This window comes from Ceratotherium simum, chromosome 28 (genome assembly GCF_057802395.1).
Source record: "Ceratotherium simum simum isolate JZ-2026a chromosome 28, ASM5780239v1, whole genome shotgun sequence".
NCBI classification, from domain to species: Eukaryota; Metazoa; Chordata; class Mammalia; order Perissodactyla; family Rhinocerotidae; genus Ceratotherium; species Ceratotherium simum.
The window spans coordinates 16,243,686-16,257,020 of record NC_141927.1 but is presented as its reverse complement, the minus strand read 5'-3'; the positions used below and the strand labels follow the sequence as shown (position 1 = coordinate 16,257,020).

The window sequence follows — 13,335 nt, the reverse complement described above, 5'->3', positions numbered from 1 at the left end:
GTAGACTGAACATTTTATCCTTGTGTAGTGACCCTCTCCATTCCTAAAAATTCTTTTGTCTTAAAATCTATTTTATCTGATACTAATATAGTGTCACTAAATTTCTTTGCTAGCGTTTGCCAGATTATACATTCTTTTTATTTTTTTAACTTCCAATCTTTGACCTTAAACTTTATTTCTTATAAAATCTTTTTTAAATCCCACGTGTCCATCTTTGAATTTCAACCATTGACTTTAGTCCATTTACATTTATTGTAATTATCAATATATTTGGAAGAATGTATTGATATATTGTTTTTACTTATTTAAATTTTTGTTCTATTTTTTGATGTTTTTAATCTTTTCTAACTTTTTTTTAAAAATAGAATTTATAACTCCCCACTAATAAGATTAAAACTTTGGCAAGCTCTGTTAATCTCTTGGTCTTCTCTCCCTTTCCTCCACCCCAAACTCCATCAGATTTATAATACCTAGACACTTTTAATTCTGGGTTAAGATAAATTTTCTTTTTTATCTTCTCTCTCTCTCGCACTCTAAGACAGCGACAGATGTTACTAAGGTATTTATTTGATCACCTTTACTTCATATATTCCTTGCAACATCCTCTGGATATATCTCTTCTCTTATTTAAATGCTTCATCCAACACTTTTCATTGTGGCTCTTTATGTTGTAACATTTTTAAATCCTTCTGATTATTTTGATCATGGCTTTGAATTTGAATGAGTGTAGCTGGATATAATATTCTGCCTTCTAAATCATTTCCTTAAATACTTTGGAATCACTATTCCTTCGTCTTCTTTTGCATCTAGTGTTGATTTGAAAAATTTGATGTCTAAGTCTTGTTTTGTTGTATATGATCTGCTCTTTCTCTATATAAGCTTTTAGAATATTTTGTCTCTGATATTCTTAAATTTCACTATATTGGATCTGACTTTTTCAATCTAAGGTTCTTTTTCAATTCCAAAAATTAAAAATATTTTTGTCCTCTCTATTTTTATATCATTGTCTTTTGCTTCATTCTTCTAGGAGATTTCCTCAATCTAGAAATCAGAAATTTGCTAATTTATCTCTCAGATATATCTATTCTGCCACTTATCCCATCTACTGAGTTCTTTATTTAGCTATTTTAGTTTTATATCTAATATTTGTTTGGTTCTTTTTTATGTCTTATGTTCATGTTTTATGTTGCTAATATCTTCTTTAGAATACTTATTAGACTAATTTCAAATGACTGTATCAACTATTGTGAAATACCTGCTTCTGGTTGAATTTATGGTCTAAAAATTGTTTGCCCTTTGAAGTGGTTGTGTTCCTCCAGTGTCGTGTTACTCAAGCCTATGAGCTTATTTTTCCTTGGGGCTGTCAGCTTCTCTGTCAGACAGTGTGTATAAGGGAAGGCCCAACCTCGATCCCTGTCAGTTCCCGTGAGTGCAAGGGATGGGGGTGGATGAGTCCTAGGGTGGGAAGCCTCTGTCACTCATCCCACAAAATCACCTGTCAGGGCAGGACTTCACCCTTTGCCCACCAGAGATAAGTAGCATTGAGAGTAGATATACTCCTTAGATTTTCATTCTCCAGCCCTGGGGGATTTGGCAGGGGGTTTACAGGGGACACGGTGCTGCAGTGTCAGGGAGGCACGATTTGTGAGAATCAGTGCTGGGGAAGAAGCAGGAGCCAGCCTCAACAGCTCTTTACCCACCCTGGGCCACAGTCACCACTCGTCACACCAATTCACCTGTTCTAAACACCTCTTTGCCTCAGCCCTCAGGAGTTTTCACAGCGTTCTCCATTTTGGGGAGTTGTCCCTTTGTAGTTCTTCAGAGGCTGATTTTGGGAAAAGGAGCCAGCCTGTCACGCTAACTCATCATTATCATTGTAGGAAGTGTCTGTTTTATTCTTCTGTACTGCATGTTCCAGAGCCGGTTTGCCGTTAAAACGAGTACAGAAGTTCCCTTAACATACCCAAGACCATCTTGATTGTGTTTAAAGGAAGATTATTATAGACTTCTGATGTTTTAGGGAAAGTGGCATTGTTATCTTGCCTTTTAGCATAGTAAGTTCTTGATGTAAGAAATGATTTAGAAGAGGCTTAGTATTTTCATTAGACTTTTAAAATTTTAAAACTTTTGTGTTTGTGTCATACCAAATAATTCTGGCGAATCACTGATCTCATTTTATTTTCTTGACATAAAGTGTTCTCAACCACGTGAAAAGCTTCACTCTTTCAAAATCAAGTTAACTAACTATTTGAGAGTCTGCTATTTTTAATATCCTATACCTGGCACTCACACCTGAATAGTTTCTTTGTTAATAAACTTACTGGTTATAAGCAGATTATCAATGTGTATAAGTAGAGAGATATGCCATGAAATGCAAACATTACAAACTTAGAATATTCACTAGCTGATTCAATTAATTATCGGTAGGGAAGTGACCAGATTTTTAAGGTACTAGAATTTGAAAGAGCTGTGTCTGGGTATCGTCTGTAGACCACCACCATTGTGATTGCTAGAATCCACCAATTTGTCATCATTATAAGCCCTATGCAGAAAGGTCTGACCATTTTTTCTAACTTTTTATGTATTTTTAACATCTTAAAATCATGATTTCATATTTATGTTACAAATAATTTTTTTAAAGATGGGGCTGAGGTATTTAAAAATTTTTAATTGCGATAAAATACTCATAACAAAATTTACCATCTTAACCATTTTTAAATATATAATTCAGTAGTGTTAAGTATATTACATTGTTGTGCAACAAATATCCGGAACTTTTTCATCTTGCAAAACAAACTTTACAGTATACCCATTACAACAATTTCCCCTTTCCCCCTCCTCCCAGCCCCTGGCAACCACCGTTCATTCAACTTTCTGTTTCCAAGAGTTTACTTTACGTACCTCATGTAAATGGAATCATGCAGTACTTGTCTTTTTGTGACTGGCTTATTTCACTTAGCATAATGTTCTCAAGGTTCATCTACGTTGTAGCATGTGTCAGAATTTCATTCTTTTTTAAGGATGAATAATATTCCATTGTATGAATATACCACATTTTGTTTATCCATTCATCCATCAGTGGACGTTTGAGTAGCTTCCACCCCTAGGCTGTTGTGACTAATGCTGCAGTGAACATGGGTGTATAGAAATACTTTTTTATTCATGAATTTTTTCTTTAATTCAGCGTGTTATAACCAGTTACATCTTTATTTGTTTTTTAGTTGTGTTTTCTTTTTAGATAATTGTAAAGTCACATGCAGTTGTAAGAAATAATAGAGATTCCACGTACCTTTTATGTAATTTCCCCCAGTGGTAACAACATCTCATAAAACCATAGTACAATATGACAACCAGGATATTGATATTGATACAATCCTCTGATCTTATTCAGATTTCCTCAGTTTTATTCTCGTTTGTCTGTGTTTAGTTCTGTGCAATTTTATAATGGTTCATGTATCCACCGCCAGTGAAGATACAAACTAGTTCCATCACCACAAGGATCTTTTGTGTCCCGCTGCCTGTGTCCTTCTGTTGCCCTTCTATACCTAGACCCATTTCTCTCTCACCCTCCCGCACCCTCTCTAAGCTGTGGCAACCACTAACCTGTTCTCCATTTCTATAATTTCGTCATTTCAAGATGTTATATAAATAGAAGTCATACAGTATGTAACCTTTTGGCTTTTTTTTCACTCAGTGTAATTCTTTGGAGATTCATCCACGTTGGTGCATCCATCAGTAGTCCCTTCCTTTTGATTGTTAAGTAGTAGTCCACAGTATGGATGTACCGTGGTTAACCATTCACCCACTGAAGGACATTTGGGTTGTCTCTAGTTGTTGGCAGTTACAAATACACAACCATCGACATTCATATACAGTTTTTTTGTGTGAATGTAAGTTTCCATTTCTCTGGGATAAATGACCAAGAGTGCATTTGCTGGGTCATATGGTAATGGCATGTTTGGTTTTATAAGCAACTGTCCAACTGTTTCCACAGTATATGAATGATCCAGATGCTCTGCATCATTGCCAGCATTTGGTGTTGTCACTTTTTTTTTGGTCATTCTGGTAGGTGTGTAGTGTTGAAATATTTCCTTTTTAATTGAGGTTAAAAAAAAGAACAAAGAGGGGCTGGCCCGGTGGCGCGAGCAGTTAAGTGCGTACGCTCTGCTGCAGCGGCCCGGGGTTCACCAGTTTGGATCCCGGGCGCGCACCGCTTGGCAAGCCATGCTGTGGTGGCGTCCCATGTAAAGTAGAGGAAGATGGGCGTGGATGTTAGCCCAGGGCCAGTCTTCCTCAGCAAGAAAAACGAGGAGGATTGGCAGATGTTAGCTCAGGGCTGATCTTCCTCACAAAAAAAAAAAAAAAGAATACACACGCACACAAAAAGATAAAATTTGCTATCTTAACCATGTTTAAGTGTACAGTAACAGTAGTTTTAAGTGTATGCACCTTGTTATGAACTTAGTCCAGAACTTTTCATCTTGCAAAACTGAAACTCTACAGTATACCCATTAAACAACAATTTCCCATTTCTAGCCCCCCCAGCCCCTACCAACCACCATTCTACTTTCTGTTTCTGTTTGACTACTTTAGGTACCTCATGTAAGTGGAATCATGAAATATTTTTCTTTTTGTGACAAGCTTATTTCACTTAGCATAATGTTCTCAAAGTTCATCCATGTTGTAACGTATGACAAGAATTCCTCCTTTTTAAAGACTAATAATATTCCATTGTATGTATATATGACATTTTCTTTATCCATTTATCCATCTACCCCTTGGCTATTGTGAATAATGAACATGGGTGTGCAAATATTTTATCAAGATCCTGTTTTCAATTCTTTTGGGTGTATACCAAGAAGTGGGATTGCTGGATCATAGGGTAGTTCTATTTTTAATTTTTTGAGGAACCTCCATACTGTTTTCTGTCACAGCTAAACCATTTTACAATCCTACCAACAATGCACAAGGGTTCCAATTTCTCTGCATTCTCACCAACACTTGTCATTTTCTGTTTTGTTGATAGTGGCTATCCTAATATGTGTGAGATGATATCTCATTGTGGTTCTGATTTGCATTTTCCTGATATTTAGTGATGTTGAGCACATTTTTACATGCTTGTTGGCCATTTATACATCTTTTTTGGAGAAGTGTCTATTCAAGTCCTTTGCCCGTTTTTTAATTGAGTTATTTTGTTGTTGAGTTGTAGGAGTTCTTTATATATTCTGGATATTATCCCTTATCAGACATGTGGTTTGAAAATATTTTCTCCCATTCTATAGGTTACCTTTTCACTCTGTTGACTGTTTACTTTGCTGCACAGAAGTTTTTAAGTTTGATTTAGTCCCATTTGTCTATTCTTTCTTTTGTTGCCTGTGCTTTTGGTGTCATATCTAAAAATTCATTGCCAAGATCAATGTCATGAAGCTTTTCCCCTATGTTTTCTTCTAAGAGTTTTATAGTTTCAATTTGTACATTTAGGTCTTTAATCCATTTTGTGTTAATTTTTGTTTATAGTGTAAGGTAAGGGTCCAACTTCATTCTTTTGCATGTGGATATCCAGTTTTCCCAGCACCATTTGTTGAAGAGACTCTCCTTTCCCCATTCTGTAGCCTTGACACCCTTGTTGAAGATCATTTGACCATTTACATGATGGTTTATTTCTGGGTTCTCTGTTCTCTTCCATTGGTCTATATGTCTGTCTTTAGGCCAGTACTATACTATTTTGATTACTGTGCTTTGTAATATGTTTTGTAATCAGGAAGTGTGAGGCCTTCAGCTTTGGTTTGCTTCCTCAAGATTGTTTTGGCTATTTGGAGTCCTTTGATATTCCATATGAAGCTTAGGATGTTTTTTTTCTATTTTTGCAAAAAATGCCATTGAGGATTTGATAGGGATTGCATTGACTCTGTCGATTGCTTCGGGTAGTATGGACATTTTAATAGTATTAAATCTTCCAATCCATGAGCATGGGATGTCTTTCCATTTATTGGTTTCTTCTTTAAATTCTTTCAACAATGTTTTCTAGTTTTTAGTGTACAAATATTTCACCTCTTTGGTTAAGTTTATTCCTAAGTATTTTATTCTTTTTGATGCTGTTGTAAATGGGATTGTTTTCTTAGTATATAGAAATGCAGCTGATTTTTGATTGTTGATTTTGTATCCTGCAACTTTGCTGAATTCGTTTATTAGTTCTAACAGAGTTTCTTTGCGGAATCTTTAGGGTTTTCTACATATAAGATCCTGTCATCTGTGAAGAGAGATTTTACTTCTTCCTTTCCAATTTGGATGCCTTTTATTTCTTTTTCTTGTCTAATTGCTCTGGCTAGGATTTCCAGTACTGTGTTGAATAGAAGTGGCAAGAGAGGGCTTCCCTGTCTTGTTCCTGATCTGGGAGCAAAAAGCTTTCAATTTTTCACCATTGAGTGCAATGTTAACTATGGGCTTTTCATATATGGCCCTTATTATGCAGAGGTAATTTCCTTCTATTCCTAGTTTGTTGAGAGTTTTTATCATGAAAAGGTGTTGCATTTTGTCAAATGCTTTTTCTGTATCAATTGAGATGATCATGTGGCATTTGTCCTTCATTCTGTTATTGTGATGTATTACATTGATTGTATTTCATATGTTGAACTATCCTTGCATTCCAGAAATACATCCCACTTGATGATGATGTATAATCTTTTTAATATGTTGTTGAGTTCTGTTTACTAGGATTTTGTTGAGCAATTTTGCATCAGTAATCATCAAGGATATTAGTCTATAGTTTTCTTGTCATAGCTTTGTCTGATTTTGGTATCAGGGTAATGCTGACCTCATAGAATGAGTTTGGAAGTGTTCCCTCCTCTTCAATGTTTTGGAAGAGTTTGAGGACTGGTGTTCATTCTTCTTTAAATGTTTGGTAGAATGCTGTAGTAAAGTAGTCTTGTCCTGGGGTCTTGGATGGGAGGTTTTTGATTACTGATTCAATCTCCTTACTAGCTATACGTTTGTTCAGATTTTTTTATTTCTTCATGATTCAGTCTTGGTAGGTGTATGTCTCTAGAAATTGATGTATTTCTTCTAGGTTACCCAATTTGTTGATATATAATTGTTCCTGTAGTCTCTCATCATCCTTTTTATTTCTATGGCATCAGTTATAGTGCCTCCTCCTTCATTTCTGATTTTGAATCTTTTTCTTAGTCTAAGGATTTGTCAATTTTGTTGATCATTACAAAAAAACAACTCTTAGTCTTGTTAATTATTTTTATTACTCAATTAAAAGGACACTATAGTATCCTACTATGCCGAGGCAGAGTAGGGGTCTAACAGCTGCCCTGGCAGAGTGTCTGCTGCTGCTGCTGCTGCACAGTCATTATGGGTCTGCCATCCCATGAGTGAGCCAAACTGGGAGACTGGACTCTCTTCTCCCTGATGACAGGAACCAGTTTCTTTCTTTGGGTCAACATTACAGTTTTTGAAGAACTGGATGGCTGGCTTTTGGCTGCTTACTTGTTGGTTAGTCCAAATGTGTTATACAGTTATTCCTCCGGTTGTTAGCAGGCAGGGAGGGAGGGGCTAAAGTCTTCTGGTCATTGGATCAGGCAGCAGGAAAAGACTGGGATTGGCTGTAAGCACTTCCACAACACTTGATATCACCTGTGGATGTGGCCAGTGTCCGGGAGTTAAGCTGACCACGTACCTGAGGGTTTAGGGAAAATCTTTCCTGTTCCTTTTCTTTTGTCGAGACGTTTCCAGTATTTTTTTAAGGCCGAGAAGGGGCTGCAAGCTGACCATGCCATCTTAGATATTCAAGATGGCGTATGTCAAATTGTAGATTTGTTGATGTGCTAATAAGCAAATGAAACACACCTTTCAAAATCTTTTATATGATACCTTGTTTTATCTTTTTTTTTTCCACTATAGACAAAAAATAGGACCTAAAATTTGTAAGGAAGCCGTCGACAAATTTCATTCTCATATGAGAGAAGAACTCATCACAATGGTAAGTTCATTGACATAAATTTATTATTTATTGGTCTAAATTTTTTTTACTAATCCTGAGGTAGCATACTGTTATCTTAGAAAAGCTTGCATTTGCTGGTTATGTGGTGAAGAACTCATTAGAGCTATCCATATTTCACAAGTTGTTTTTAAACTAAATGTGATATATTGTAAACTATAAACGTTTAATTTTGGAAAATGCATGCGAATATTTTTTGTTTTTTTGTAGATTAAAGAAGTCCAGATGTTGAAAACTCTGAAAAGGAAGAATGCTAAGGTAAACCACCTGTGATTAGGTGCATACAGTCATTTAGAACACTAACATGCAGGGTTAAGTCAAGACTCGACTCTGGTTTTATGACCTTCAGAGTTTGTATAAGATTTTGTATCTTTTTAGTCAGGCTTTTATTGGGTTAATCTTGTGGTAGAGTACTGTTAATACAAGCTGAGGAAGGGGCATCCTAGTTAGCCTAAAAATGGCTCTCGAGCCCAACCTGACCACTTATATGGATAAGTATCAAGTAATATATATTTGTCACTTTTGTGGATGTCAAAAAGCAAAACCTTTTTGAATAAATAACTGTCCCAGGTAAAAGGAAAGTCTGGGAAGAATACTGGACTAAGGGGCAGGAGACCCCGTTTCTTGTCCTGGTTCTGCTATTTCAATGTTGTATCACCTTTTTGAAAACTGTACACCACTAGGTCTGCGAGGAGAAACAAGCCAGTAAACACTAGGCCCTACTTGCCCCATCTGTGTATGGTTGGACCAAATGACCTCTGAGGTTCTAGCTCTAAACGTGTTTGAATCCAGGAGTAGAAGAGCAGCTCCCTCTACATTTATAGTAGAAATAGATTTGAAACATATACGTTTTCCTTCCAAGGCTTTGTTTGTTTGAGTTTTAATCTCTTATTGGTCAATTCTGCATTGCTGATAAGCAAGTGGGAACAGTTTGAATGTCCAGCAGTGGAATATTAGGTAGTCATTAAAAGTGATGGCTGAGATAATAATATTTATTTTATTGAAATCATCTTTTTAAAATATAAATTGTGGGGCTGGCCTGGTGGCGTAGCGGTTAAGTTCACATGCTCTGCTTCAGCAGCCCAGGGTTCACAGGTTCAGATCCCAGACATGGATCACGTACTGCTTCTCAAGCCATGCTGTGGCAGGCGTCCAACATATAAAGTAGGGGAAGATGGGCACGGATGTTGGCCCAGGGCCAATCTTCCTCAGCAAAAAGAAGAGGATTGGCAACAGATGTTAGCTCAGGGCTAATCTTCCTCACCAAAAATAAATAAATAAAATAAAATATAAATTGTATCATGACACTCCCCCTGCTTCAATATTTTCCTTGTGTACCTGGATACACAAGGAAACTCCTTACTTTATAGCTCATAGGGTAATAAAGATCTGGTCCCCACTTCCTCTTCAAAGTTGTCCTGGAGTAAAAACCTCTGCTCTTCTTTTTCACAGTTCCCTGTTCTTTTCCTTCACAGCGCATATCACAAGTTGTAACTACATACTGTTTGTATGTAACACCTATCTTCCCTGTTAGACCAAATTTCCGTGGTGGTAAGAATGGGGTCGGTCTGGTTTCTCACTGTATTTCCAATACCTGGTACGGTGTACATTGCAGTGCTCAGATATTTGCAAAATCAGTTTAACAAATTATTGTATTATTTAGGTGATTTCAGATACCGAAAAGAAAAGGCAGCGTTTGATTGAAATCCAGGATGAACTGCTTCGGTAAGATATGAGAATCCTCAGAGAACTTACCTAGAAGGATTTAATTATAACGTCATGTGGGGCTAGTAACACTTGCTGCTGTGTTCATGAAAACCCCAGGTTTCCTTTGAACTTGGAAGCTCAGTGAAGGTAGATTATGCTGCCAAGTTGGAGAAGCTTTTAGCGTAGGAGAATTTGGCACTCATCTATCTGCTATCAGATCTCTCAACTCTGGCCTGAGAGGCAGCCTAATTAGAGATTAGTGCATCAACTCTAGAACTAGACTGCCTGGGTTTGAATCTAGGCTCTGCCATTTACTGGCTGTGCCACCTTGGGCAGGTCACTTGACCTCCTAGTGCCTCAGTTCCCTCATTTGTAAATGAGCATAAAACCCACACCTCACAGGGTGTTGTGAGAATTAAATGAATATACAGAAAGTGCTTCATAGTGACTGGCATACAGTAAGTGCTGTGTAAGTGTTAAGTTTTTGTTGTTATTGTTGAAACATATACCTTGGCATGGTGCTCCTGTGAATCCATTCCCGCGTGTTGGGCCAGGAGGACTTTGCCAGGGCCGTCCCTGTGGTCTGGTTAGGAAGACCGGTGCACGCTACATCAGCCGGTCAACCAACCAGTATTCTTTGGTGCTCTTCTAAACGGTTAGGACTGTTTTGTGAGCTGGAGTGTTGGTAGTAAAGCAGTGGAAGAATAAGCAATATCAGATATGCTCTCCTCTTAAAGGAGCTTTAAAGGAGCTTGAGAAAGTGGTATTATCAGAAAAGACAGCCTATAATTAAGTAGTGTTTTAAAGAAGAGACTGCCACAGAGTTTAGAAGAAGGGAGAAATTGTTTGCCTAGTCCACTGGCTTCCAAATCTAGTCTATGTATGGACACGTGCTGGCCCATGATAGAGCTTTCACTGGCCCAGGCAAAAATAAGAATATTAAAGATACTCTAATAATGATAGCTAACACTTAAATAGCTTCCTGTGTGTGCTGGGCACTGTCCTAAATGCTTTAAACTCGTTAGTCATAATAATCCTGCGAGGTAGGTTATTCTGGCTATATAACAGACTCAGACATGTCTTAAAGATCAGCCTCTTTTGTTCCTGTTTCAAGATAGAATTTTAGAAGTTGAGAAGTATATTTTGAAAAGGCATAGAAAAAAATGTGGTATATCATTATTTTAACTTTACATGTGAAAAGCCTAAGGCATGGGGAGGTAACTTCCCCACAGTCACACCCTGGGAAGTGGGGGAACCAGGCTCTGATGTCTGCACTCCAGACCACAACCCTGCCAGAACAATAGTGAGCCTTCCAGAATGCTGCATTGGTTCAATGTACAATATGTTAGAGGATGGTTGTTTTTTATATCTCTATTTGTGGGAATAAAAAATTGGCAGCTCTCCCCCTCCTTTTATTTACTGGTCCATAAAATCCAAGGTATCCCTTATAGTTATGAAACTAAGCCATGGAGAGAGAAAGCAGTTTGCCCAAGGTCAACATTTTTCATCCAGGCACTGTGATAGCTTTCCCACTGGTTTTACTGGACCTTGGAAAATGGACGTGATTTTGATAAGAGGAAGGGGTAAAGGGAAGGCTTTTTTGTCCATGCTTTTGCCGTTCAACTGTAAGGCCTGCCTGAGGTTCTAGAATGTTAACTAAGTAAAGGTTTTAATTCAGTAGTTCCCAAGGCCCTAAAAATGATTTGATGAATTTTAGGATATAGAAGGCATATTCTTCTGTGGGTTTCATTGCTAATTACTCATTGTGTCGTATTTCAGAGTTTTTTCTATATTTTAAATTAAAATCTAGAATCTCTCACACATTCATAATTTCAGAGCCGAAGATTTCTTAAACCATCTAGTCCACCTCCCCTGCTGTTTCTTGCTGCACTCAGTGTACTTATGTACTCAGTCTCATACATAACAGGCTGCTACAGTTTATTATATGTCATTTATTTTCGGGAAAAATATTTTTTTGTTTTAGGTTAGAACCACAGCTGAAACAACTACAAATTAAATATGATGAACTTAAGGAAAGAAAATCTTCCCTTAGAAATGCAGCATATTTCTTATCTAATTTAAAACAGCTTCATCAAGATTATTCAAATATTCACAAGAAAGAACCGAATGTAAAGGAAACGGTAACTTTGAATTTTACTTTTCTCACTGTGCTTCAGAACGTAAAGGGCATTTGCAGGCTAGAGGACCAGAAGCTTTGCAGAAAGAGAAAAAGAGAAATGTCGATGCAATATTCGAGTCTACCCAAAACATCATTGCTGTAAATCAGTGAAAATTTGTTATATCACTTCTTTAGCTACTTAATTAAGGCTAGAGGAGTAGAGGAAAATCCAGAAACATTGATTTTATTCAGGCATTTATGCTTCAGAGAACTGAATTTCATCAAGGGAATTGTATCCTCTGTGTACAAATTTCAAGTGAACGACTATGCTTTGCTTTATTAAAAGTGTCATCCACATAAGACCACTCAGACGTGTTTTAAAGACCAACCTTTTTTGTTCTTTGTTCAGCCCATGTTTGTGGTATCTTTTGTATCTAAAAAACAAGCCATTATCCCATATAAATGGTAGGTGTAATTTTAGAAGTTGAGAAACATGAAAAGGGCATTAGTAGGGAAAAGTGTGGCATATTATTGTTTTAATATATTTTGTAGTTGCTTCTGGATTTTTGCTGCAGACTTTGCTACTGTTACGATAACCACCTCAGATTAATAGAAGTGTTTAAATTACAGGAAAAAAATTGTATACCCAATAGTTTTATATAAAATGTATTAACTGTCTTACGATCACACTTGTATTCTTCACTTCTAAATTTAATTTTAAGGTTTTGACACTGATCTAAAAGGTAATTCTCCTGAGCCTAAGGTTGGTTCATATATTAGATATCTGGAAATAGAATGTTTTTAAATTATTTTTCTCTGTGCCAGTTCCCAACTAGTCTAAAGCTTATTTGGAGTTGGGGATTTGGTGACTAAACTTGGAGAAATTAACAATAGCACTGATTGAATCTGAACATCCTAACTTTGGTGGAAACTTGATTTAGTGATTCTACCTTGTTTGGAATACACTGTGCTTACTGACATCCTGTCTTGGATGCCCTCAGTGCCTTCTGTACTTCCATTATGGCATCTCTCCTTTTTGCTTTATAGAGTGTAGCTATTTGGGTACATGCCTTACATCTTTTCCTAAACTAAAAATCTAGCACCACCTGTTAGTTCTCCCCCCTCCCCCCTCCGAGAGCAGGTAGCTTGAACACATTAGGCTCTCAAATATTTGTTAAACTGAATTCCATAGTGATGTAGTAGGTTATATTCTAGAGAGAATTCCATTGTTAGGTGGGTGGTAGTCATAGCCTGACAGCTTTTCTGTTCAATTTTCATTTCTAAGAAAACCACCTTGAAAACATATTAAACAACAAACTATCATAAGTATGACAAAATTCTGTTAGGGGAATTTAGTCACTCACCCTTAGATACAATTTGCAACACAAAGTTTGGCTTTGTTAATTATTTCAAAATTATGAGTTGGGTTTTGTTTTCTATTTTATGTTGGGTTTGTGTCTAATTTTGTCTTTAATCATTAAGAACATTTGGATTGGCAACTTTTAAG

The 13,335-nt window shown here is 36.8% G+C and overlaps 1 protein-coding gene across 2 annotated transcripts in view; it reads left to right on the top strand.

The window, feature by feature from the left end:
• CENPU (centromere protein U) overlaps positions 1–13,335 on the top strand; it is a 40,185-nt gene that overhangs the window by 25,909 nt on the left and 941 nt on the right. Inside the window, exons 9-12 of one of the 2 annotated variants that reach the window (XM_087418351.1) lie at positions 7,906–7,984; positions 8,213–8,260; positions 9,666–9,727; positions 11,694–11,850. In XM_087418351.1, the coding sequence (XP_087274477.1) occupies positions 7,906–7,984; positions 8,213–8,260; positions 9,666–9,727; positions 11,694–11,850 (346 nt within the window). The remainder of the gene's footprint in view (positions 1–7,905; positions 7,985–8,212; positions 8,261–9,665; positions 9,728–11,693; positions 11,851–13,335) is intronic. The other variant, XM_087418352.1, reaches the window with a different exon arrangement.